Below are 27,453 nucleotides of genomic sequence, written 5' to 3'. Positions count from 1 at the left end.
TAGCTTGTCTTGGCAATAATTATGTGAATAAAAAATGGCGGCGCCCATATAGATTATTTCAGAAAAAAACTTTATGTGTAAAATGCACGGTTGAAGTACTGCAGACAATATGATTAGAGGAGGGAATTCACAGCGGATGCTGCGCTAACCTTAGCACTGTGAAGTTTGTCGGATACGCATTTTATTTTTTAGCAAGGCTTCAAGAGCGAGTCATTCATTTTCTCGACATAGAGAAGCGACAGTTTCTGTTTACAAACAGAGTGAATCATCATGTTGCCCACATTGGCGCTTATTTTGATCTCGTTTCTGTGTGGAATAATCCTGACGCTGGTCGTCCAGATCTATATTATCGCTCGTTACGTGCAGAGACAGCCCGTCTCCGAGATTCCTTACGGTGCACAGACTTCAAAAGCCGCGTTGCCACAGGTAAATGTTGTAAGATGCACTATCTTTGATTGTACCTTATTTGTGAAGGTGTATCAATAAAGAATCTCTATACATATACTAGACTGTATTGTAAAAACTACCAACTGCAATTAAGCTTTTATTGATTAATTCATGTGAATTAAATGAAAACGCATTAGAAGAATAATTGTGTAATTTCTATATATATAATAAGACTAGTCTTTTTTTTTTTTTTTTTTTTTTTTTTTTTTTGTGAAGCTATACAGTAACTATGATACAGTATGCCTAACCAGAACAAAGTTGAGACCGGTTATCAAAAAATTCAATGAAGGCTATGAAAATTCATATTTGGAAGCAATATTTAAATTTTATTTGAATGGTCAGCATGTTTTTATTTTATAAATATCTTTTTTTACATTTATTTTACTTTTATTCACTTATTCTCATTTAATTTTGCAGGAACTTCAGAACCTGGTCTTGAATCTTGACCCAACGAAAGAAGACAGCTGTGATAGCCTCAACTTGTTTGTTCAGTTCTTGTTTAGAGAACTGAAGGACACCAAACGAATAAGAGAGTATGTTAAACACGCTCGGCTGTCACCTTAAAGCCTTCAAACCGAATGTCGTAAAGTCCCCATATACCTCCATAGAGACAATAAAATAGAATGAGCTTCTGAAACAAACCTGATCCAGTTCCAACAGAATAATCGAAATAAAATACTGCCGGGCATCGGAGCGGCCTAAAACTTGGCACGCTTACCGCTAATACTGCAGGCTACATCATCCCGTCGCTCGTTTGTAAATTCCGTGCATGGCATACGCACAATCAAGCCATAAAGCCAAATATCACCAAATATCACCCCTGATGTTTATCTTGGTCCTCTCAACAATCCAATTCAGGAAATGACGTAACCGCAGAGGTCGCATTGTCCAATGGCATGGCTTCTTTTTCGTAATGGTAGGTTAGAGTGGACCAACTTAAACATCAGAGGTGGAATTTTGATTTACGGTTTGATTGTGCACGGAATTTTACAAACGAGCGATGGGATGATGTAGCCTGCAGTATTAGCGGTAAGCGTGCCAAGTTTTAGGCCGCTCCGATGCCCGGCAGTATTTTATTTCGATTGAAGGCTTTAACCACTTGTTATAGTTTATTTTTGCATTGTATTGGATTAATGTGGCAGTCTTAGGTTGTCCTAGGTGGTTTTCTAGTTTATGCACCCGATTTTAATATCATTTAGCGATTTTACGACAATCGTTTACTATCCAATCAAGGTGACAGCCGAGCGTGATGTTAAAGATAGGAAAGTGCAAGTGGTCAAAAAACAGTCTGAGCCAAAAACTCAGTACTTTTAGCCTGATACTTCCCAGTGTGACACTTACAATCTACTGTTACTAAGAGGAGAATAACTGAACAATTTTAAAAATAGATGTATTATATTTTGGCTTCATTTGTACTAAGAATTGGTATAGTACTAACATTATAGAAGGACTTCACTATTTGACAATTATGTACTCCCAGAATGATTTAATTTTTTCATGAAATTCTTCTCTTTTGACAGATTTGGTGTAAAATATAAAGTGTTTACAACATTGTTTTGACAGGTATTTGAATGAATGCCAAAATTTGATAATGATGAATACAATGTATGCGTGATTTATTTGTGTTGGGGATTTGTGTTTATCTGTCTACATGTCAGTGTTCCAGGACTGGTTCTCGAAATTGCTGCCTACATGGTTACTTGTTTTATTTCTAGATGGGTGACCAAGAAGATGAACGTAGAGTTTGAAGAACTTCTGCAGACTACCACAGGGAGATTAGTTGATGAAATCTCTGTAAGTAGTAGAATTACATCATATACTGGTACATGTGTACTAGAGCTTAGACTACCACAGGGAGATTAGTTGATCAATGAAATCTCTGTAAGTAGTAGTAGAATTACATCATATACTGGTACATGTGTACTAGAGCTTGGACTACCACAGGGAGATTAGTTGATGAAGTCTTTGTAAGTAGTAGTAGAATTACATCATATACTGGTACATGTGTACTAGAGCTTGGACTACCACAGGGAGATTAGTTGATCAATGAAATCTCTGTAAGTGGTAGTAGAATTACATCATATACTGGTACATGTGTACTAGAGCTTGGACTACCACAGGGAGATTAGTTGATGAAATCTTTGTAAGTAGTAGTAGAATTACATCATAAACTGGTACATGGATTACACCAAAAACTAAAATGAAATTATTGGTGTAATTGTTAAGTGAAAGATGCCATTTTTAAATTAAAATGGGTAAGTGACTTTTACATTGAGGTCATATTCACTTTATTGTAGAACTTGTTTTTAGCAGTAACTTTGTATTTATACATTAGAGTTTCATGTCATAGTTTCATCACAGGTGCGGCATTACACTTTGGGGAATACATTTCCTGTGGTGAAGTCGTCCAAAGTGGCTGCTGTCAAGTTACATGATGACAGGCAGAGCATGGAGGTATGGCTCTAGTTCTATGGGGATATGAAGGAAAATGGAATCAGAGGGATATAAAGTTATATTTAACACAAATATACTAATTGGTGTTTACATTTGAAAACTGGAAGGCAAAAATACTTTTATTCACACTCATTTGTCATCTTTTTTTTTCTTTTTTGAAGAAATCAAATATCTAAAAAAAAATTATAATAAAAAATTCTAATTTTTTATATAATTTGGCCTTGGTCTTCATTCAGACTTTTAGACTTTCATTCACTGTATGGAACCCACAAAAATTCCTTCTAGGAACTAGATTTGAAGTTAGACATTGAATACTCTGGAGGTTTCAAGTTAGCAATAGATGTAGACCTCATATTTGGAAAGTCTGCCTTCCTGTCTGTGGAGCTGTCCAAACTGAAGGGAAGACTGCGCTTACAGTTGTCAAGGCTGCCTTTTACACACTGGTCTCTGACATTTTATGAGGTAAGAGGAGCACTGTTCTACACACTGAATTAACATGATAAATATTTAAGTTTTAATGATAACAATAATTATTATTTTTTGGAGGGGGGGGGGAGGGAGATGTTGCCATGGTTTAATTAAAATGATAAGTAAATACTTGTACAGTGCAGTTTATGCTGAGAAGTATCTTTTAGGTCTATGTCAGTGGATCATTATCATATAAAGGCATAAATATAACTTTCATGCTTTTTTTACATTATGATATATTGCAGAATCTGCTGTTTGTATCCCTGTAAGTTATAGTGCTTATTTCTGGTATCTAACTGCTTTCTACTAATTTTAGGAACCTATTATGGAATTTGAAGTGGATTCCAGGTTTGAAGGAAGACCCATTCCACAACTGACATCTCTAATTGTTAATCAGGTATGGATGAAGATCAAGATTAATCATCAAAACCTAAAGGTCTGTGTGGACTCTGATGTCTAGTTTTAGAAAAATTAGAATGGGAAAGAGAAATCTTTCATGAAATGTTGAGGTCTGTGGCCCAAATATGGCATGTTCCATCAGTTAACTAGCCACAGACAATTGTTCTGATGACAATATGAAGCAATATGATATATTTCTGATTTTTTTTCCAAATTCAGTTAAGGCGTACAATCCGTAAGAAACACACATTGCCATTCTATAAAATCCGCTATGGTCCCCTCTTCCCCAAACAAGAACCCGAATCCAGCTTTCCTGATGTGAGACATGATGAGAGGAGTATCTGTACAGGTAGACTACAGGTGGGCCAGCTCACCTGTTCCAGGCTGGCAGACTATGGAGGAGATGCACACCTGTACTGTACACTGGCTATTGGTGAGACACACGTTTCATCAACCTCAGCTCTTTAATTAATATTGTGTATTGAGAATGGTGCAATTGGTACATTTGTTGGGTCTCTATACTACACGTGACATGATAAAAAAGAAACTGAGAAAACGGGTGATGATGATGATGATGATCCATTCTTAAGATTCACTACGTAGGCTTGATCATTATGAATATGATTATTGTAGCATATGTCAAAATAGATTCTAAATAACTTTTGAAGAACTGATATTGCTGTACTCGAACAGAGATTTAAGAATTATTTACAGGAATGTGTTTAAAAAAAGATGTAAAAAAAGTGGCATACACAAGATGACAAATTTAAAAGAATATTTTACCCTACTATAATGCCATTTAAGGTACAAATGTGACTTTTTAGCCTAGATTAAATTGTAAATTATTAGTGAAGAGTAATCTTTACAGCTTTTAATTTTGAAATATTGAGATATATTTTCTCAACAGATAGTGCACCTTGGGTAGACCTGGCTATGAAGAAGAGAAGAGTATATAAAACATATGAGGTGCCAATAAACAGACCTGTGGGTCAAAATTTGGGACTTCTTTTTAGAGAGGTAAAAAGAAAAAAAAAGATTATGTAGAAAGTTGAACCATTTATGAAAAAACAAATCCATACATGACATTTTTTTAAATGTTATTATAATGTATTAACAAGTTTTGAAGGGTAACAGTAACTACTATTATAAATTTCTATTTTTACCATTTGAATATTTTATAAAGTAATATGAAATGTTTTTTTTTTCTTTCCAGGAATTTAATGTGGACAAATATGAAAATGTTCTGGTTATAGAGGCTGTGTTTGATAACTCCCCAGCCAAGGAAGGAAATATAAAAAAGGTAAAGTGTTATTGGAAATGTTCATCAGCTTTGAGCACCATGAAATACACCTATGTTGAATAGATACAGAAATTAAGGCTCATGTAGGTTTTAGGGCATATTGATAGGTAAACCCCCTATGTATTCACATTGAAATATAAGGGACTTTGTATTGACCCGTGTGTGTGTGTGTTTGTGTTCATCAGTTGTCTGATTAGTAATGTTTGCTATGTTAATTGCTGATTAGGAAGAATATAACTAAATGACCAGGTTACATACACTTTCAAAGTAATTATGTGATTAAATTATGTCAGTTATGTGTGCATAAATAAAAAAATAAATAAAAATAAATAAATAATGTATTAACTTAATGTCACATAAAACCACATATATTCCAGGGTGACATCATGTCAGCAGTCAATGGTGTCAAGATCAACTCAGAAAAACAAGCTGCAAAATTGATCAAACAAGCTGGAGAAAAGTAGGCAGACATGAGTTCTTTGCTCCTCATGATCATCACAGAATTACATGATTTTTAATTCAACTCTGAAGTGGCCAACAGGAAATTGTAAAGTACTCAATCTTTAAGAAAATATTTAATGCACAAGCAAAATTGATTTATTATACGCTATTCACAATGAAAAAAGTAACTTTATGGCATTACATTGTAATGTTTTAAATTTCCTATTATTTGATTTACTTTATGAACAATAGCTATTCAGGTTAAGAAATTAACTACGTACATGGAATTGCAGTCTAATGTTTTACATTTCCTATTGTATTACAGATTCAACTTGCGTATGGAGAGAGTGTCTGTAGTGAAACCCAAGAAGAAGAATGTTCAGCAGTTAAGTGGAGATGAGTTGGAGGAGGACAGGCTCAGTCTCAAGGTGAAGATAATTTATGTATCATCTTTTGTTGTTGGAAAAAAAGCAGCAGATTTGTATTCTAAAATGTTAGAAACATTACAGTTATGGAGAAGATAAACTACACAAAACATTGTTTTCAATATAGTCGTGTGAATGATAACCAAGATTGATCAGATTGAAATAGAATTCACTGATATCAAATGGTTTAATATATTTGGCTCATTTACAATGCTGAATAAATAAAGAAACATTTTTTTGTAAAAATTGATAACATGTAATGACAATGAGCATGCAGCTAATTGGATAACAAAACAACAAAAAAGCAAAGAGGAAGTGTCAGATAGCTGGTGCAGAAAGAAACCATGAATTGGATAGAATTTAGATATGATTATAATGTCTCTCTTTTTTAACACATGTTTAAACCAAGTGATATCTGTATATTATCCAGGAACCTGGCCCAGACACTCAAAGCATTTACACAGAGCCATATGAAGACTTCATCAACATCACCGAGGCTGCAGTGAACGGTGTTGACGGAGACAAACTGGAGAGTAGCTACAGTGGCGCCACCAGTGGTGAGGGATCTCCGCTGCAGAGACGCCGATTTCCGTTCCTACCCAAACAGCCCATGTTCTTGAGGAAGAGAATGACTAAACAGGGCAATGGTAATTTGACATTTGCTAATTTAAAAAATGATTACACACACATAAGCTGCATTGTAGTGAAAGGTAAATCAATCAAAATGTAAGCTTTATTCATGAAAGTTTAAACTTACTGACACTGTGTAAAATTCTTATAGTTTGCCAAGCTTTTGGTCTATTTGCTAGACCTTGGTTACAACATTGTCCACTAGGTGTCACTGCAGACATTGGATAGATGACCTTGCTTAATACTAGTGTTTAAAATCTTTTGTAATTTTTATCATTAATACACTGACAAGGACATTAATTAAAACTCATTCAAAGCTTGTATTTGAATTTATTACCATTTAAATGTTAACATAAATTGTCTACTAAATTGATTAGAATCCAAAGGAACAAACTCATCAACATCAAAGGCCACACCCTTGCCCAGTGTGTCAGCTCCTGCCGTAGTGAAGGAAGACCCAGCTGTGGAAGGAGTCAAGGTCAAAGACAAGGTCAAGGACAGTGTTTCAAGTGGAGACAGTTTGGCATCTTGTAGAACCCATAGTGACCCTTCTTTAAATACCAAGGAAGAAGTAATTTGCTTTTAACTCAACACTTATATGTACTTAAATCTTCTACTGGTACCTGCTCTTTTCTCTTAAAGCGTGTATTTCCATTATTTGTATATTATATTGGTGTGCAGGATGATTACCATAAAGGCTTGGCCTATTATTTAAGAAATAGTGTGTTTGTATATTTGACTTTGATTCACTTTTCTTTGTCTCCAAATTGTCTGCTGAATTATAATTTTTAAAAAATTGAGACCTGTGATATTCACTCATGAGTCATGACAGTAAAAATATATTTAGAACTTTAAGGCATGTTTGCAGATTGTAATTATCGAAGCTTTTTTTTGCATGGCAACCTTAGTGATAATAAGAAACTTAATGATATCCTGAGGATTTTTTTTCCAAATTAAGTTCTAACTTCGTATGTCTATAAAATTCCAGCCCTCCATCCCCTCAGACAACATGAGCCTGCCTGATATAGACCTGCCTCCACTCAACATCCGTACCACCAGAGACCGGGCTGACACAGAGACTGACATGGACCTGAGAAAGACATCTTTAGTCACTTATGCAGTGGTGAATATCAGCTCTTTAATATGTCTTTAAAATTTATGTTGATATTTTCAAACAAGGGTAAAAAGTTACATTTTAGTTTTTAATATGACACCTATATCAGGGAATGGGCGTAAGTTGTTATACTGAAGAAATAATCATTATTATCTTTGTTACAAGGTAAACTGTAACTGGAGAAAAAATTAAGAGAGATATACGGCTGGAGAAAAGTAAAAAAAAATTATACAGGAGCCTCATCTTTAAGAACACTGAACTTTTAGGCCATAACCAAGTGTGATTCATAGCAGGCATGAAATAATGAATTTTTTTCTTACAGTCTAAATGAAACATCTTTGTGCAAAAGAAAAGATAATGATGAATGTCATTTGTAGCATACATAATTGATGTGTTCTCTTTATTGTAGGAGCCAAAGTGGAATGAAAACTTCACATTTGAAGTCCAGGACCATCATAAATACTTCAACATCTGTGTGTGGTGCAAGACCTCAGCCAAAGTGGACAAACAGTTCCGGGTCATCAAGCCAGAGATGGACTTTGTTATAGGACACGTGAGTACTGCAATAGGATTATGACATGTTGATATCATAAACTTGTTCTGGTCTGTCAGGTAGACCTGGGCCTCATGTAATGCAGTGGTTCAGTATCATTCATTTTTTTTTTTTTTGTGTGTGTGTGTTTCAGAGTGGAGCAATGTTTTATGTCAAAGTGTCATTGAATCATGTGTCATAAATATCTTGTGTGACACTAGTAGAAATATTTATACATATTAACTTGTATACATACAACACCACGTAGGTATGCAGTGTCAAAGGAATAAAAAATTTAAGATAACAAAAATAGTAACTGTAAGAAAAAGTGTGTGCCCTGATGTTACCAGTATTAATGTTGACCTTTCCCATTTAGGTCAGTATACCCCTGATGGAGATAGCTGACCAGTGCTTGGCCACCACCCAAGGTGACCGACAGCTGACATATACACTACTGCCATCCATGACTAGGGGAGGAGCAAGGTGAGTCATGTGACGGTTGACATGGTGACAGGAAGACTGACATTTGGCTTACACACTGCTGCCATCTGTCCAATGATGGTTCCAGAGGCATTTTCTGACAGTCTTCCAAATTATCTTTGTTGATCCATCCTCCATTTTTAACCGTCTGCTGACAGAAAATATTAGATCCCGACATAGAAACTCAAAAATTGTGACGGCCTCCCCCACACCTTATCTGTCACATGGGGAGGACCATTCTGTGTATTAGTCACATGAATAATGATTATTTTGTAGTAAGCAAAGTAAGGATCAAGGATGCCTTACTGCACTTGGAGATGAGCTACCTGTAGTTGCTGTTCATATTCCTTTGCTACATAATTTATATCCTAAATTTTGAAGCATAGGAATATGGCATCTAATTGTATCACAAATATTTTTTTTATATAACAAATTAAGACTTTCTCTTCTGTTTCTTCAAACAACTTTGAAGGGCATTTCTGGTATTTGTCCGACTGATAATTTAAACTTTCAGCCGATCTAAAACCAAACTGAGTCTCCAGCGAGGATTTGATGAATCTCTGACGTTTGGGGACATCACTCTCACATTTCGCCACGACCCTGGGCCCCTGACTCCACAGCAGAGGAAGAAAATCAGAGAGGAGATTAAAAAACAGATGGAGGACGAAAAAGAGAGGAAAACTCTGCAGATAGACTCTGTGAGACCCCAGACTGTAGTGAATGAAGAGATTAGAAAGTAAGTATTGTTGAGCGTACCTGTTTTTATTTTTCTGCATATATGGTGTTTGTGTCATAGATTGTTGATGTGTGATTGGACTCTTGTATGTGAAAATTTTGTTTTTATGAATAACCTTATTTGAACTTTGGAGTGGTGATTCCATTCAAATGAACCAAGTTTAAGTTAATCATTGTTAATCCAGTATTTTTTAAGAAACTTAGACATCTAACAAGTGGTTTTGTATGTATGTATAGCAAATAAAAAATAATAAAAAATAAAAATTTAAGAAATAAAATTGACCCTGTTCAATTTCACAGGAAATTTTCTGATTAAATTTGTTAATTGAAGAACATTAAATGACACTCCCTTTTTTAAGCGGTATTTTAATAACTTGTTCTTTTAAATTAAATGTCATATCTGTTTGGGCATTAAAATGTAATATTGATGGTACAGTTTAAACCTACAGATGTGAGTTGTCTTCATGTTTTGTTGTAGGTCCTTAGAGGGAGGTCATGACTTTGTAGAAACTAACTTCCATTCTGTTACTTACTGTAACTTTTGTGGAAAGAAGGTAATGGGAGAAAAGTTAGCCTGTGTTTTAAACCTAATTGTTGTGTGAAGGAGTCTGATTATATCATCAGTTTAATATTAATTGTGTTCAGTCCAAACATTATATATTAGTTGTGTTACATTGTTTGTTGATCCAGTGTTATCTCATTAGTAATGTCTAACAGGATAATTATGTGTTTTGGAGCTCACTAAAAGTGTTAATTAAACAAGCATGAGGGTGTTTGTAGCATTTTGGTCAAAGTCACACCTTTTACTAGGACCTTTGTTGCACAGGGCTATGATAAGTTAGTTCCTGGACATTTTACGCAAAAGTCCTGTGGTTAGGAAAAGAAAGAAAATATTTAAATTTCTCATTTCTAATGTAAATTGTAATATTTACAGACCAAGTTGAAAACCCATGTACAGGAACCCTCAAAGATTGTCTTTGTAGAAAATGCAAAGTTTAGCCTATGATATATTGTTCAGTCTGTTGTTTGTTCCCCAGATCTGGTTAAAGGCAGCCTACCAGTGTTTAATGTGTACCATGATCTGCCATAAGAAATGTATTCAGCGATGCCAGTCCACTATTACTTGTCCAAGGTAAGATTTCTGTAAAACTTCACTTATTTGATTCAGTTTTACATGTACATAGCTTAAATGCAGCATGAGCTACTGACAAATGTTGCGTTTTTAAACAAAATTGTTCATCATTTATTATGGCCACCATTTTTTACTGGAACGCCCATAATTATGAGAGTTATTATAGAATTCTACTGGATTATGTTTTCTTGACTTGCAGAAATGGGAAGCCGCCAGATGTGCCAAAGCCAGTACAGGAGGAGAAGACAGAATCCAACTTTCATCGAAAGAAAGAACACGTCAAAGAAGCAATACTCACTCGATTGCGTAAGAAAACAGGGTCATCACCACTGGTCACTGGCAGCGAGGAGCTCCTAAGAGCATCAGGTTAGATGAAAGATATGTTATGACTACAATGATTTGGTTGTCATCCAAGATGGCCATTAAAAACTTTCTGTTATGACAAAAGGAATGACAATGACAATATTTCATTTGTTTATTTTCTACAGAATTTTGCCTTATTTTGATATCAGATAGAAAAAATTATTGAATTTTGTTTGATTCTGATGTGAGATAAAGCAAAAAAAGTATTTTCTGAGTGATTTTCTTTCCATTATTACATCACACAAAATGTATACCTTGCTATATTTTAGGAGAAGTCAAGATGGACCTACCAGAGAGTTCGCTGGGGAGCGGAGTGAAGGATGATAACTTTGTCCAAACTAAACCTAAAAAATCCCAAAGACGCAGACTGTCCAACAGTGAATCTGCAGAAACTAAGGTTAGAGAGATAAGCAAGTAAAAAAATTGGAAAGAAAAGTAGAACACTGGACAGTGTTATAGTGATGAAGAGATTTGAGTATATCTATAGGTTATTATTTAAAACATAGATGAGTCCTTGTTGATTTTTTTACTTTAAACATCCAACATGAAAGTTTTGAAAAAAATTTCAGGATAGGTCACAATGGGTGAACTTAAAACCAATTAGATGTGGATGACCCATTATTAATTCTTACTCTAATGTTGATTCATCATTAATACTCAGTGTAATGTTGATTCATCGTTTATACTTAGTCTAATGAGAACTGAACTGCGTTGGCAAGAGGAGTCTGCTGGCTTTTCTTACTAGTTATTATATTTAGCATTTTCTTTCTTCATAGTTCATGAAATAATGATTAAATTTTAAAATATCAGCTAATGGTGTGATAATTAATATTCTGATATTTCTAGGAATTTGACTCCTCAGAGACCAACAGTTCAGACTCGGAGGAGGAGTTGAACCTGATCCAGTTCCTGCAGAAGCACCAGAAGACGCATCAACATGAGGAGCAGGTGGTCTCCAAGGCCAAGGAGATGGGGAGAGATCTGCATGCAGACCTGACACCTATTGACAGGAGGGATAAACTAGATGCCATGGTAACTAGCCCTGGAAGTCTCTTGCTTTATATGATAAATGATGTACTATTTTTATATTTAGATATATGTATATCTACATATATTTAGAAAGATGACACAGCCAAGCAGGCCTGTAAGTCATAGAATTGTTCTTATAATCATAATCTACTGGCATTCTGCAAAACCCAATTATCTCTTTAAACAAATTTGAAACAACATTTGCTTTGACCTTATTAATATAATTTCCTGTTATTGATAACAGAGAATTAGGCGTGATTTAAGCAAAATGAAGTCTAAAACTCTCCTTCCACTGTTATCAAATGTAATATTGGGAACAGTATTCTTAAAGATTGCACTCGTTTTTTCAGATCACAAAGTTCCAGCAAGAGATAGACCTGGAGTCGGAATTTCGTGCCGACCTGCTGAAGGAAGAGAAGGAGGCAGTGCACCCAGATCAGAAAGTCCAACTGAAGGCCAAAGTGAAACACTCCGAGGAGAAGATCCAAGCCCTGGGCTATCTCATGCTCCATTACTGTGCAGGACTTCAACATTGTCTGGATCAGATGGAGGAAGAGAAGCAGAAGAGAAAGATGACCTCTGACGCTGCTAAGGTGACCTCTGACCCTTGCTCAGATGACCTCTGACCCTGCTAATGCTACAGATGAGAAGCAAAGAAAGGAACAAGGAGAAGAGCTCTGACTATTTACTTCAGGAGTTGAAGCTGAGAAAAGGATTATGGAAACTGTTTTTTTTTTTCACACATATTGGGTTTCAACTTTTTTTCTATTGACCTGGGAGTTGTAGTATCCAACAAGGATTTTAATTAAGCAGGTGTCTGCAGAATATGAAAACTTGTGCTCATAGTCCCACATAATAAAAACTGACCTTTACCTCATTTTTTTGAAAGTTTTTGACTTTTATTTAGACCACCATAGTATTGACTGGTTTGTGTCCAGTTGCTTTTGTTCTCTGGAGAACCATCTGCTAAGATTAACAAAGATTTTTTTCCACTTTTTGTCCTTGAGAGCGAGCTGACATTGCTAAAAACTACCGCTTCTGCTTGGAAGAGTACTATGGAGACTGACATAGACGGACAATAAACAATGAAATATAATCAGTACTTAATCTTAATATAATACTAGGTTGTCTTGCACATATAAACCCATGTTGTGCACAGGTATATATAAAATATATATATAAAATATATATATAAATATATATATATATATATATATATATATATATGAAGCTCTGGCTTGATTAGTCATAATTTCATGATGCTATATTTTTTCCAGTTATCGACTCATTTCTTAGACTAGTCAAATGCAATTCGAACTCAGATTGTGCATAAATTTCTTATTATTTTTGATTAATCTTATTTTTTTACCTCTTTGACTTAGATTTATTTTGTAATTTTTTGAAGTTTGTTTTACCTCCAAATGTTTTTATTAGGTTTCTCTGTGATAAATTGAAATCACAAAGCAGTTTCTGAGCTTCTTTGTAATTGGTTACTTCTTTGAGCAGTGCTCTTTGTTACACCGTGTTGCCGTAGGAACAGTGCACCGAAGCTGATCTTGCCATCTTAATGCATTTACTGTGATAGAACTTGGATGGAAATTGTTTACTTGCTGAATATGTAGAAGAGCTTTTGAATCAATGCATCATGGAGAATTCAGTGTAATTACTGTTGTTTAGTGTGAATTGTTTTATTTATGAAGTGAATGAGCGCACAAATTTGAATAATTGAAGAATAACTGAAAAGTGCAAAACATTCCTACCAGAGTGAAGATGGTTATTAAACAAGCCCAAATATAAATTTTACAATTTTTTTAAAAATTAGGTTGCTAAAATTTTAAAATTTATTGATCCCATGTGCTTGGATGCCACATGATTGTTTTAATAATGTCTGTAATAGTGTTGTCTTTGCAGTCAATAAATGTATTGTATACTCTTAATTGCGATGCTTATTAATACTGGAATTGGACACAACTGGATTGTTAGAAGAAAATAGGAAGAAATACGTAGCTCATCAAACAGGAGGCGGTTCTGGGGCAGCTTAAGGTGGAAAACGACTACCAATAATTTTTTTCAGATTTAAATTAAAAAATGATTGTGTCTATGTAATAGTGAATTAACCAGAAAACCACTCAGTAAGAGAAATAATTTTATCTGAAATTTGTTAATTTTTGTCAAAGTAATATGAGATTAAAAGTGGCAAAACATCAGGTTCAGCATAAAATAGTCATTACTTAATTACTTAAGGAATGTATTTTCATAAATCTACTCAACTCTACATAGAATATATTATAGTAAAATTGCACTTTTTCCTTTTTCAAGCATTTCAGTTGTGATAATTAAGCCTTAAACTTCAATGAATAAATTTTAACTGTGCCATCTCTGTTAATAAGGGGAAAAACGTTAAACCTCTACCTCTTTTAAAATCAATGCAAGAAACCCAGTTCATTAGTGATTGATTTTCATGAATGTTGATGGTTACAGATTTGAATGTGAGTCATAACCCAAGGCTTCAACTCAGCACCGTCAATACTATCTGAATATATATCAGTTCTAAAGCCATGAGACTTTGTGCTAAAATTTTACTATAATTGCCAGCAGATGCAATGGTGTGCCTCCACATTGATTGTAACAGCAAAATAAGACTTCATCTTTACTGTATCCATCCAAAGTAAAAATTATCTGTATCTTTTCAGTATCTCCTCAGGCATCTGAAAAAAGTTGTAATACTTAAGGCAAATTTCAATTTTTAAGGGTAAAAGGACGTTTGATCAAAAGGCAATTATTTTTTTCAATAATATGTAAAAAATAATAAATTTTCTGCCCAGTTCAACAACTGAAAATATTAAGTGACGAATATTATCATGTAATAACTGGCTTTGTACATGTACTTACAGCACATTAATGTTTTACTCCCACATAGTTTATTTTCTTCCCAGTCTTTTCAAGTGCCTCTAGGAGTTTTTTAGAAGGAAGTGTGGATGTCACAAACACTTTCTTGGCCTCCACATCCGTCTCCACATGGGTCACATCTAATAAACAATCAGCCCCATACAATATCAAGAAAAGTAGCAACATATTTCAGTATCAATGAGTAATCAGTTAATTCTAAGAGGTACTCATAAAGTTAAAGATGCTCCCATACATATCTCAAACTACACAAAAACCAAAAAAATTTGCAAAAGGCTATACAGGTTGGGCAAATGTTCAAACACCAACTAACATAAAACCAAAACTAGACTTATTCTAATTTCTTAGGGGGAAAACTGAATGAATCTAGATACATTTCAATAGAGAGAATAGTGTTTCTATTTACCATCTCCAAGTTTCCCCAGCACTCTCTTTGCTGCATTAGCACAGCCCTCACATGTCATCGCCATGTCAAACTCGTGGACCTGCAAACAGAATAGCTTAATTTTAGAACTGTTGAAGGCATTGGGGACAAAAAAACTGTCTAAAGAATAAAGACGAAAAGCATCTTATTGTAAAATTGTCCAAGGTATTGGGATAAAAAAACATCTTATTGAAAAAATGTCCAAAGCACTGGGAAAAAACATCTCATTGAAAAATTTCTTAAGAACTGAGAAAATAAAAAAGCATCTTATTGCAAAATTGCCTGGAGCACTGATACAATAAATTGTATAACTGTTGAATCAAACTGGGACAAACCAGGACTTTATTCAAAAAGTTATCATAGGCACTGGGGCAATTATTTCACATCAAAATAAAGCAAAATTTATGATTGATAACTACACTATGCAACATTTGTAGCCATCTCATTTCTAAATAGGTTATTTTTTTTATAAATACTTTATGAAGAATCAAAAGTGAGAAACTGAGATTTAGATAGAAGTAAAGAAAGTGTGATAAAAACCAGTTCCATGAAGAATTTTATGTCAATAATTTAATTGCTCCCTATACCTATATTATAAGAATTTTAGTACTTTAATTCCAGTAATGTGTCACAATTTAATCTTAATTTTACTTTAGGTGATGACAACAGTGGCGATTTTGGTGCATGTCATTTAAAAAAAATAACTTACACGCACTTACATGTAACAAAAAAAATCTCAATTTCTAATTTGTAGCACTCACAGCTAGGCCATATGGCTACCAATCAAACAATTTAGGGTAGAAATTGTGTGAATAACATTATCCAGGCACAAAAACTTTCAAAAAATAGACCTATGATCTTTGAGTCAAATATATGTTAAGTATTCAAGAATAAAACGCGGAAAAAAACTGAAAATGAAAGTGCCACTACCCCAGTACAAAGGTTTTCAGAGGCGACCGGCATATTTTCTCAGCCGATCACTGTGATAAATGTCAGCGTTTTTCTCGAGCCATCAATGTAATATAACTCTTTAACCTTTTATGAAGCAGTGCACTTAATCTCAAAATATACTGAGCTTTCTAACACTACCAAAACAGATAATAAAACAGATGAGGCGTTTACCTGTGAAGCCATGCTGGTATATTGTATTTCCGGGTTTCGTCAAAACAAGGATTTCCTGTTTGGGCGGAAGAGATAGCGTGCAAAATATCATTCTTCATCTAAACATAAAATGTTCCACGTGTTTGCTATTACGAAAAGAGCAAAAGGTATTAAATGAGTACAAATGAAAATGCTTTATGTTTATCTCATTCGTTTTAATTTATCAAAACTAAACAACATGACAAATTTCATACGAAACCCAAACAACAGCAAACTACCCAGAGCCTTACTGCCAGAGTTAATAACCTGTTAACTTCTGAGGAGTTAACCAGCCATGAAAGTCCCAAGATGAGAAATACAATCATGTCTGTGACCAGTGCAGGTGCTCTTTTGGTACTGGTAGTTGCAGTCGCTGCTGTCTCAGGACTTACGTTTGCACCCACGGTTTGTTTGTGTGTTTGTGTGTGTCAATTGATCTGTGTTTGTGTGTGTGTTTCAACTTTATACATCTTACACGTATCAATATGTACATTATATTACTTTATAGGGAATATGTGGAAAAATGAATTTTTTTCTGCTCTTTAAGTCAATCATTGTAGTACAGGGTGCATTCAGAACACATGATCCAAGGACTAACTGTTCCCCAGACTAAATATGGCTGACCCCACTTCAAAAGCAATGTCGCTAATTCCATGGTCGCTGCAGGGGCCTAGCAATTAACCCTTGGAGCCGCGATTTAATCCATATTTAGTCAGCAGATCTGTTATGTCAGCAGATCATCTTGTTCTGAATGTGCCCATTGACTTGTATCTCTTAGTTCCATGTAAAAGAATTGACTGACCTTATGTGAACTTTTGTAATGTATATTATAGTAGTAGCTACATGTACATAACAATATATTACATGCATATAACACAACTTAATTATAATATATTGTTAAAATATATATGTATGACTAGTATATGAATTGTTCACATTTACTATTTACTACATGTATCCATATACTTTACATTCATAATAAGTTGAATATTTACTTTATTTGCCATATAACATGATCATTTCACACGTAATCATTCTGGAATATTTCCTGTTTTATAATTATTTAATTTCTGTTATCTGAACTAAGATGAGTGATGATTAAATAATTGTTTGTGTAGTTTTTCTTCAGCAAAAGGAGGAGTGTGCAACAGGGAAATACCCACCTCCAAAGACGTAAGTATGGCCATTATATAATAATGTTGGATCCAGGCTAGAGCATAAGGGGTGTTGGGCAGATTTAAACCTCCCCCCCCCCCCCCATTAGTGGGCTAGATTTTGTCTTAAAATGCAATTTAAGAACACAAATAGTCTTACATGATCTTAAAACATGAGTAAGACCATTTCTAGTCTGACAGCCTATTAAGTTGTCTCCCCTTACACATTCTCCTATTGTGAGCAGAGGAGTCCTCTATTGTGAGGGGAGGTATCCCCCATTGTGAGGGGAGGAAACTGCTTGATCACTTAAGTAGATGTTAGAACATTTTTGATCTTAAAAGCAGATTCAGTCCTTTTTAAGACTACTGCTGTAATGATTAAGATCGTGTAAGATCACTTGTGAACTTAAATTGCATTTTAAGACCAAATCTAGCCCACTAGTGCCCCCCATTTCCTCCTCCTGTGGGAACTTGATATCTTTATTACAAGTAAAACATTAACTAAAGCTAGAAAATATAGAAAATTTGGGATGAATACTTCCATACATATACTAGTAAATATGTTAAAGAAACAATGTGCAGTTGATTAATTAAAAATTATTATCATTAATATTATTTATTTTCTTAGAGCTGAGTACCAGGTCCCAAAGTATGTTGTCAACCTAGATCTTCCTGCTGCTGACAGGTGGACACATATAGTGAAAGAGAGAGCTAACTCTGTAAGTAGGAAACTAATTTAATATGAACGTATAGGTTTCTGTGTAGTTATGAGTTTACCAAGTTTATTACAAACTCACACAATACAGTGTCAGCATCATGCTTATTACTGAAAACTTGCACAGACATTTTTTCATTTACACTATCTGTTTTAACATTTAAAAGTGTTACACATCAGTTATCATTAATTAATTAATTCAGTAATTAATTTTTCTTTGACTTGTCACTTCCAGATTGTTAACCTGCTCACACAATTTAAGGACTTTTTGAGAGCTTTAGATCTTCAAGTTGCAGAGATGTTTATTAATTATATAGACCATAACTTTGTAAGTACACCAAATCTTAGCAGTTACTTGGGTATGTGAGAAGGACAATCATTATGATCAAAATCAAAACAGTAATGAATTGAAAACATGTTGTTTATTTATTTATTTATTTATTTATTTATTTATTTAAGGTAAGGTTATGTGATCAAACCTGTTACTTGAAAATTTTTCCTACATTTCATGACACCCACCAGTTTGCTTTAAATGATTCCAAGAGTCAGTTCTTAGTAATGGATTTATAAGAGTGCAAATGTTATATATGTGTATTTTAGGGGAATTTAACCAACACCCTTCCAGAGCCATATGCTGATGAGATCAAGGGAATAGCCAAGGCTACAGGAATACCACTTGGTGGGGGCATATTACTAAATTAATCAAATCAAGGATTAGATTTATTTTATATACAGTTGAGATATATAAAGAATGTTTTAAAGTAGTGGTTTCAATGACAACATTCTACCCCCCCTCAACAGAAGTTCTCCTGACCACTGATGGTTGACCCTTGTACGAATAAAATGTTTTATTTACCAGATCAATCGACACTTCATCTAAGCGAGAACGCAAAGTTGTCATAGTCACAGTCATCATCTACTGACAGAAAATGTGTAAACAAACAAAGGTGTGACTAAACACCGTTCTTTTTCTGAATCGTTTAAAAGCAGGTTATGTTTTATCATTTATTTAAATTATTTTATGGCAAAATGATTCCAAGAATTGTCACAATGATCAGGAATTAATAAACTACTTATGATTTTTGTAAAAATCATGTTAGTGAACAATCAATGTAGATATGAAGACAACTGGTTTTAATTTGTGTTCCAGGGGAGGTGTTAATGTACAATATATTTTATGAAATGTTCAGTATGTGTACATCCATTGTTGCTGAGGACCCTGCAGGTAAGATTAACCTTAATTAAAAATACTCAAAAGAATCAGACGGAGCTAGCTTTTTAATAACTCTGATTATGTTCAATCTTCAGTCAATACATTTATCACTACTTGATACCACATAATAGTGTTTATCACGAGTGTTCTGATTACAGCAGAATATGACACAGCCTTAGATTCTTCCTAAATCATTGATGCCCATCACTCACAAAATGTCATTTATTTCTTTGATTATAATTTTGATTTGGATAAAAATGTGTCATAAATGTTTATCAATCAGGAACTGTTTGTATCTTATATATGATTGATTAATTATTGATTTGATTTAATTGTACCACCAGCGTTAGCGCTGGCGGTACACATGGTTTCGGTCCCGTCCGGATCGTTCCGCCGGCTCCGTTGGCTCCGCCGGACGGCTACCGTTACGGCTTCTCCTCCTAGACGGTAAGGGCCCCCGTACCCATCTCATTGATTTAGGTCACCTATAATCTCAACTCGTTCCACGTAAAATTTGGGCTTTGTCAGTATTGGGGTCTGGGTGTGGCACTCATTGCAATGCACCCTTGTCTAAAAATGGCAAAATTAAATGCTAATTATCTACCCTACGGAAGGAGTTATGGGAAAAATTTCTATAGACGGCTTTCCAAAAGTCATATGTGTAGATTTCAAATATACCCTTGGATTTGACCTTTGACCTCTACTTCAAGGTCAAATGGGCCAAAATTTTCAAAAAAATGAAATTTTTTACGAAAAAAAATTTTTTTGCCCTGTTATTCAGACACCACACAGACTTAACCAATAATATTATTGGGAAGTGTTACCCTTCAGGTCATCTTTCATCTCCATGAATTTGGGGTCAATCGGTGCATTTTCACGGGAGTAGCGGCCATAAGATACCGAAACTGAAAACTGTCTCTAATTCGGGAACCGTTAATGCTAGAGACCCATTCTTTTTTGCATTTTGTAGAGCATGTAAAGCCCAACACTGGGGGTGGTCTCGGTTTTTTTGTCTTCCATACGGTTTTCTAGTTACGCTGTATCAAAAAGTACATATTGGTGGTAAAAGCAAAATGTGCAGTACGGTAATGGATAATAAATTTTGAACTCTGGAAAAATAAAATATAAGGCTTGGCAAAGCAGACAACTTGTGTTCAAAAATGACATTATTTCATCAAATTTGAACTTCTGAAACTTCAGAGCACCTCCTATTTCAAGAATTTTGACCAAAATGACATTTTCTTTATTTTAATTAATTTTTTCTGTACGAAATTTAAGGCACATTATGGTAACTCCAAAATTATAACATCTAGTCCCTTATATCTCCAAAACTGGCAGAGATAGGTCCATAGTTACTATTGAAGTTGAATAGGAAGTCATATACTGGCAATCTTACTATGACCTTGAAATTGACCTTTGACCTACTTTTCACCATGAACTGAACTTTGCAAATTTTTCTTCCCTTTTATCTCCAAAACTGGCAGAGATAGGTCCGTAGTTACTATTGAACTTGAATAGGAAGTCATATACTGGCAATCTAAATGTGACCTTAAAATTGACCTTTGACCTACTTTACACCATGAACTGAATTTTGCAAATTTTGCTTTCCTTTTATCTCCAAATCTGGCAGAGATAGGTCCGTAGTTACTATTGAACTTGAATAGGAAGTCATATACTGGCAATCTAAATGTGACCTTAAAATTGACCTTTGACCTACTTTTCACCATGAACTGAACTTTGCAAATTTTTCTTCCCTTTTATCTCCAAAACTGGCAGAGATAGGTCCATAGTTACTATTGAAGTTGAATAGGAAGTCACATACTGGCAATCTAAATGTGACCTTAAAATTGACCTTTGACCTACTTTACACCATGAACTAAATTTTGCAAATTTTGCTTTCCTTTTATCTCCAAAACTGTCTGAGATAGGTCCGTAGTTACTATTGAACTTGAATAGGAAGTCATATACTGGCAATCTAAATGTGACCTTAAAATTGACCTTTGACCTACTTTTCACCATAAACTGAACTTTGCAAAATTTGCTTCCCTTTTATCTCCAAAACTGGCAGAGATAGGTCCATAGTTACTATTGAACTTGAATAGGAAGTCATATATTGGCAATCTAAATGTGACCTTGAAATTGACCTTTGACCTACTTTTCACCATGAACTGAACTTTGCAAACTTTTCTGCCCTTTTATCTCCAAAACTGGCAGAGATAGGTCCATAGTTACTATTGAACTTGAAAAGGAAGTCATATACTGGCAATCTAAATGTGACCTTAAAATTGACCTTTGACCTACTTTACACCATGAACTGAATTTTGCAAATTTTGCTTCCCTTTTATCTCCAAAACTGGCTGAGATAGGTCCATAGTTACTATTGAACTTGAAAAGGAAGTCATATACTGGCAATCTAAATGTGACCTTAAAATTGACCTTTGACCTACTTTACACCATGAACTGAATTTTGCAAATTTTGCTTTCCTTTTATCTCCAAAACTGGCTGAGATAGGTCCGTAGTTACTATTGAACTTGAATAGGAAGTCATATACTGGCATTATAAATGTGACATTAAAATTGACCTTTGTCCTACTTTTCACCATAAACTGAAGTTTGCAAATTTTGCTTCCCTTTTATCTCCAAAACTGGCAGAGATAGGTCCATAGTTACTATTGAACTTGAATAGAAAGTCATATACTGGCAATCTAAATGTGACCTTGAAATTGACCTTTGACCTACTTTTCACCATGAACTGAATTTTGCAAATTTTGCTTCCCTTTTATCTCCAAAACTGGCTGAGATAGGTCCATAGTTACTATTGAAGTTGAATAGGAAGTCCTATACTGGCAATCTAAGTGTGACCTTGAAATTGACCTTTGACCTACTTTTTATCATGAACTGAACTCTGCTAATTTCTTTCTCTTTTAATTTCAAACTTGACAGAGATAGGTCCATAGTTACCCTTGAACTTGAATAGGAAGTCATATACTGGCAATTTACTGTGACCTTGAAATTGACCCTTGACCTACCTTACGAAGAACTTAAATTTGATTGTACCATATATATTTTTTGCAATAGTTAAAAAATTCTTGTTGATTGCATTTTTACAGCTTGTCAAGCACAAAACTGGTGGCTGTGTCCCTTATTTTGTGTATGTGGGGGTCTATACGAATGCGTTTGCTCCAGCTGGTGGTACAATATTTGGAGGCGGTATCGCCTCTCTGATCCTCTAGTTAAATTTGATGTTTTTAGGAAAACTTTATCATGCCAGAAATTTGGACTTCGGTCTGTTATTGGGGTATGATTAGTGTTCACTTTTTATGTGATTGAAGACCTATTAATAAGGCTCACAATGACCATTAAACCTTTATTTATCAAATGAATTATTTTCCTGGAAATTTTTACACTTTTCTTTGTGGTCAATTAATCCATTTCTGAGTTCTAAGCTGATTATTTTTTATTAACTGTCATTTTTAATGGAGATGGATTTTGGCACCCTGAGCTTCAGAGCTAACTTGACACTAACCTCTTCACTGTAGCTAGCCTATCTTCATCGTGTCAAGTTACCTCTGACCAGATTCGATTGCCTCCGCCGCCCGCCAATCAAATTTAAAAGCCCGCACTCAATGACTCATTAAACGATCTAGCCAATGAACGCGAACGAGTCAAAGCGCGCTTTGTTCAAATCCGGACCAATCAAAGATAAGGCTGAATATCAGGGACTTGCCGTAACCTGTGGGCAGCACACAAATAACATCGTCTCTCAGTAGAAAATGATGCAGGGCCTCAAACTGCTAGACCCTATGGTTTCAATTCCGATTTACTCATATTTTGCAAAGAATCAAGAGATAACTTAACACATTCTTTTTCGTAGTCACTCGCCTTGCTTTCTTTGTGTACGGTAATACACTCGGAACTACTCGGATGTCTCCGCACTCGACAATAACTTTGTTGTTAGTATGGAGCTTGCGGAATCAGCCGAGGATTGCCGATTGACGGTCAACCAATCAGCGTTTTCACCAAACTTTGGTGAAAAATTTTGAAACATGGATTTGATTGGCTTATATAAACTAGGTCAAACTATTTTCGTCAGAGGTTACTTGACACGATGAAGATAGGCTACAGTGAAGAGGTTAGTGTCAAGTTAGCTCTGAAGCTCAGGGTGGATTTTGGTGAAATGATAGAAGTTTTGTTGGTGCAGAGAGTAGTAATAATAATAATTTTACTTTAAATATAACAGTATCATTGTTTAATTAATTTTAATATTTATTATATTTTAAAATTTAAAATTATTTAGGGTACATTGATTAACTATTTATTCACATTAAAATTCACATTATAGGACATGCAGTAAACACAGTAAAAATTATACTGCATTGTCAGAGCTAACTAGATGATTATTATTTTCAGATGGGACATTAAAAACCACACATGGGTGATAACTGAGTCACTGCGGCCAATGATAATGAATGTAGAGTTCCAGATGAAAGGAAAAGTTGTCTACAAGTCTGTGACATATGCTGGCTTCATTGGAGCTATTACAGGAATGATACCTGTAGGTCCATTTTTGGATTTAATTGTAAATTTTATCTTAGATTGATTTATACTGATTAAAAAAAAAATGCCATGATTATAATTGATTCCAATTAGAAGTTAGTTGAATTTATGTTTAATTATGAATTTAATCATAAGGATATTGTCACCTGAAGAATTGTGGGTGGATTTGGTAAATTTTCAGAAATGGTGTAACTAGGAAGATTTCAATCATGATCCATTAACTGATTAATAAATCTGCAATGAGAATTGGGTTGAATTAAAATCTGCACTCTGAGTGCTTTAATTTCTAGTTATTTCTATTTTATTTTCAGGATTCATGTATGTCAAAAATGGAATATCTTATAATCAGGTAGACTTTGGTGGTGATCCTTTCATCAGTAAATTAGTGATAATTAGAAATGAGCTGCCATGGTGAAGGTCAGCTTTCAATGAGTGCCTTTCTATTCTGTATCACAAGTCTTTCTCTTTCAGGATGTCTTGACATTATCTGTAAACACACGCTTCTCTCTGACTGGAGGAAAAATTGGTATCATAGAGTGGTTGCTAGGTGACCACAGCAGTCAGTGGGTGAGCTTCCTGACCAGGGATGTGTTAACATACTCCACCAGTTATCAGCAAGCCAAGGAGAAACTGTCCCACGTTGAACTTATTGCTCCTGCTTATTATATTCTTGGTGGAAATTTTTCTGGGCAGGTAATTAAGTAACACCATACATTGGTTGTACACAATTTGACACATCATGTCTACATGACAACTTCAGGTCTTATGTAGAATGAAGACTATATACTTATTTATTTTCCACACCTAACTCTCAATTTATTTTCATGGTAGGTAATAAAGTGATGAATTGCACCTTTATTTGCAACCAAGTTTATTTACATAATATAGTTGTAGCATTTAAAATTTCTGAAAATTCATAAAGCTTGAGTTTTTTGTTTCAAAATGCTACTCTTTGTCTACATTAATTGTCCACATTTCATACTACTCTGTGACTGATATTTGCCTGTACATTGGGCAGCTTTACTGTTTTATGAATTTGAATATTCTATACTTTCAAAGGGCTGTGTGATAACAAGAAGCAGAGAAAAAGCCCTGGATATCTGGGAGTTGAACCCTGGGAAAGGCGTGTGGTATCGCCTTCAAACAAACTACGATCACTGGAAGGCGCCACTGTTTGTAGATGACAGACGCACTCCGGGAATGAGGTGTATGAATCAGACCACGCAGCAGGTGAGGCTTGGTCATTAAGTCTAGATTTCACAGATTTTGTGTAATAATTGTATATTTTTACGATATAAATATATATATTTATATACACACACAATTAAAATTAATAAATAAATAAATAAACAAAAGACATGCAATAACCCTGACTCCGAGTTTCACGGGCATACCCAGTTTATTTTCAAATAAACCTCCTGACGATCAGGCATACCTTCTGGGTATGCCCGTGAAACTCGGAGTCGGGGTTATTGCATGTCTTTTGTTTATTTATTTATTTATTAATTTTAATTGTGTACAAATGCTCCGGACTGTTGAGCACTCTGTTCCACACTCAAGCTTGTTATATATATATATACTCTCTATGTGGAGTTTTAGTAATTTTTTTAATGTTTTAATTGATTTTTCTATAAGTTTATAAAGTTTCTAATTCTTTTTACTTGAATAAAATTATTGGCATGATTTGTTGACGTACGAACTGTCTGTACCCAATAATTTTTTAAAAGATATCTTGCCTAACTTTCAATAGTTTGATATGCAGGTGGTTTAACAAATAGACAAGACTGGAGAATTTATGGCTGGAAACAGAATAATAACACATATAAATTATTTTTCTAGAATGTTGGTTTTGCTGGACTTTTCAATGTCTTGTCAACCAAGCCAGTCCTCAACAAGGTACCTTGTGTCCATTTTATTATAATCCCAAATACATTTAGATTGTCAGTGATTATCTTTGTTTGTTTATAATGCCAATGCTCATTGTAAGAAATCTGCTGCAAAATAAGTGTTCATATTAAAAGATTTTAAAAATATTATAATTGTAAATACATTCTAAGCTCTGCTGTTTCCAGCTGACCACATACACAGCACTGATGCAGGTCAATGCAGGGAAACTAGAGACATACAAACAACACTGTGATGACCCATGCTGGCCATGGTAACTGGTTGTCATGGTTACATGTTGCCATGGTTATATATTAAAGACATGGTAACATGATGGTTCCAAAAAGCTGCATTCTTTATATGTGGCTTGTGATGATGGACTTTATAATTACTGTCTTGGTAAATTTATTTCTGATGAAGCTACAACTGGACACAAACTGATACTTTTGATTGTTTATCAAATTTTAGCATAACTTTATGTGAATTTAATTATTAGGTTAGGACTTGTTTTTTTATAGTTTTTGTGAACATTTTCTAAAAGGCATTGATATTTTAATATTTATCATATTAAAATGTATTTTTCTTTTTAACTGATATTTATGTTGAAAACCAGTGCCATTCCCTCAGGAGATAAAATACTCTTCCCAAACAAAAAACTCGAATTCCAGTTGTTGTGACTTATTTAGCTGATCTTCATGAGATAAATGGTTTTTAAGTGAACATATATTTTTGTTTTTAATTTAGTTTATGAAGAAGCAATCCAAACCTCCAAGTTTGAGTAACCTAGATATTCAATGCTGAATGCCCTTCTTATAAGATTTTAAAACAAGGCTGCAAAGCTGTCAAATTTACCAATAAAAAGCAGAAAATAATGATGCACAAAACAGGTTATTTTGTCAATTTTGATGCAATAATACACTTTTCTTAACAGAAAAGTCAAGACCAAATTTTAATTATGCACAGTCAGCTGGTTAGGAACATGTTACTAACATAAGGCTTCAGGCCCATGAAAGTCCCATTTCACACATTGAAATGTGCCAGAATAAGAAATATAAAAATTTCTCCAGAAAAAAAAAATAATAATAATACATAAATAAATAAATAAATAAATAAATAAATAAATAAAATAAATAAATTCAAGAAAAAAATAAATTTTTACCAAGCTGTATGAAAGTCTTAAGAATCATTCTTGTAGGTTACAAAATAATTAATTTAAGTATGACAGTTTTCCTTTCATAAAGCTTGTGGTGGGAGTGCGCAAATTATTACTTTTTTGTCAATTTTGATGCAATAGTACATAATTTCCACCAATTTTAAATAATATACTATGTGTATCAGGGTGATTCCGAAAAAGTATGTATCAAAAGGCTTCAATCCCATGGAAGCTGAAAGTCATAACTTGAAAATGCCAATATGTGAAAAATTAAAAATAGTGAAAAATAGAATAAAATGTAAAAAACTGCATGACTACCAGAAAAGAAACCAAACAGGCTAGTTAGTTTCCAACCCA

The 27,453-nt window shown here is 34.3% G+C and overlaps 3 protein-coding genes across 3 annotated transcripts; 2 read left to right on the top strand and 1 right to left on the bottom strand.

Moving 5' to 3' along the window:
- Nucleotides 1–31: 31 nt before the first annotated feature.
- Nucleotides 32–13,134, top strand: LOC106155760 (PDZ domain-containing protein 8). The gene is made up of 23 exons (XM_087009407.1): nt 32–426; nt 865–980; nt 2,163–2,241; nt 2,809–2,901; nt 3,187–3,363; nt 3,686–3,766; nt 3,988–4,201; nt 4,676–4,785; nt 4,982–5,068; nt 5,446–5,528; nt 5,835–5,937; nt 6,365–6,581; nt 6,942–7,135; nt 7,553–7,687; nt 8,088–8,231; nt 8,587–8,693; nt 9,205–9,426; nt 9,904–9,979; nt 10,463–10,557; nt 10,757–10,923; nt 11,190–11,317; nt 11,767–11,952; nt 12,300–13,134. The coding sequence occupies exons 1-23, from the start codon at nt 271–273 to the stop codon at nt 12,573–12,575; spliced, it is 3,246 nt and encodes a 1,081-aa protein (XP_086865533.1). The 5' UTR covers nt 32–270; the 3' UTR covers nt 12,576–13,134.
- Nucleotides 13,135–14,082: 948 nt separating this feature from the next.
- On the bottom strand, nt 14,083–16,538 carry LOC106155771 (copper transport protein ATOX1-like). Its single transcript, XM_013530765.2, has 4 exons — nt 16,403–16,538; nt 15,263–15,341; nt 14,842–14,978; nt 14,083–14,657 (listed from the first exon to the last, which is right to left on the bottom strand). The coding sequence occupies exons 1-3, from the start codon at nt 16,412–16,414 to the stop codon at nt 14,848–14,850; spliced, it is 222 nt and encodes a 73-aa protein (XP_013386219.2). The 5' UTR covers nt 16,415–16,538; the 3' UTR covers nt 14,083–14,657; nt 14,842–14,847.
- Nucleotides 16,539–16,615: 77 nt separating this feature from the next.
- LOC106155763 (acid ceramidase-like) lies at nt 16,616–26,663 on the top strand. Its single transcript, XM_087009429.1, has 12 exons — nt 16,616–16,825; nt 17,550–17,593; nt 18,203–18,293; nt 18,525–18,617; nt 18,890–18,968; nt 19,440–19,514; nt 22,755–22,800; nt 23,913–24,057; nt 24,531–24,752; nt 25,119–25,289; nt 25,899–25,955; nt 26,132–26,663. Exons 1-12 carry the CDS (start codon nt 16,730–16,732, stop codon nt 26,219–26,221), a joined length of 1,209 nt encoding a protein of 402 aa, XP_086865555.1. The 5' UTR covers nt 16,616–16,729; the 3' UTR covers nt 26,222–26,663.
- Nucleotides 26,664–27,453: the final 790 nt, after the last annotated feature.

Source organism: Lingula anatina, chromosome 3 (assembly GCF_051362555.1).
Source record: "Lingula anatina isolate TDL-2025a chromosome 3, LinAna3.0, whole genome shotgun sequence".
Lineage (NCBI taxonomy): Eukaryota > Metazoa > Brachiopoda > Lingulata > Lingulida > Lingulidae > Lingula > Lingula anatina.
Note: the sequence above shows the minus strand (reverse complement) of the source record. Positions and strands in the feature narration are given on the sequence as shown.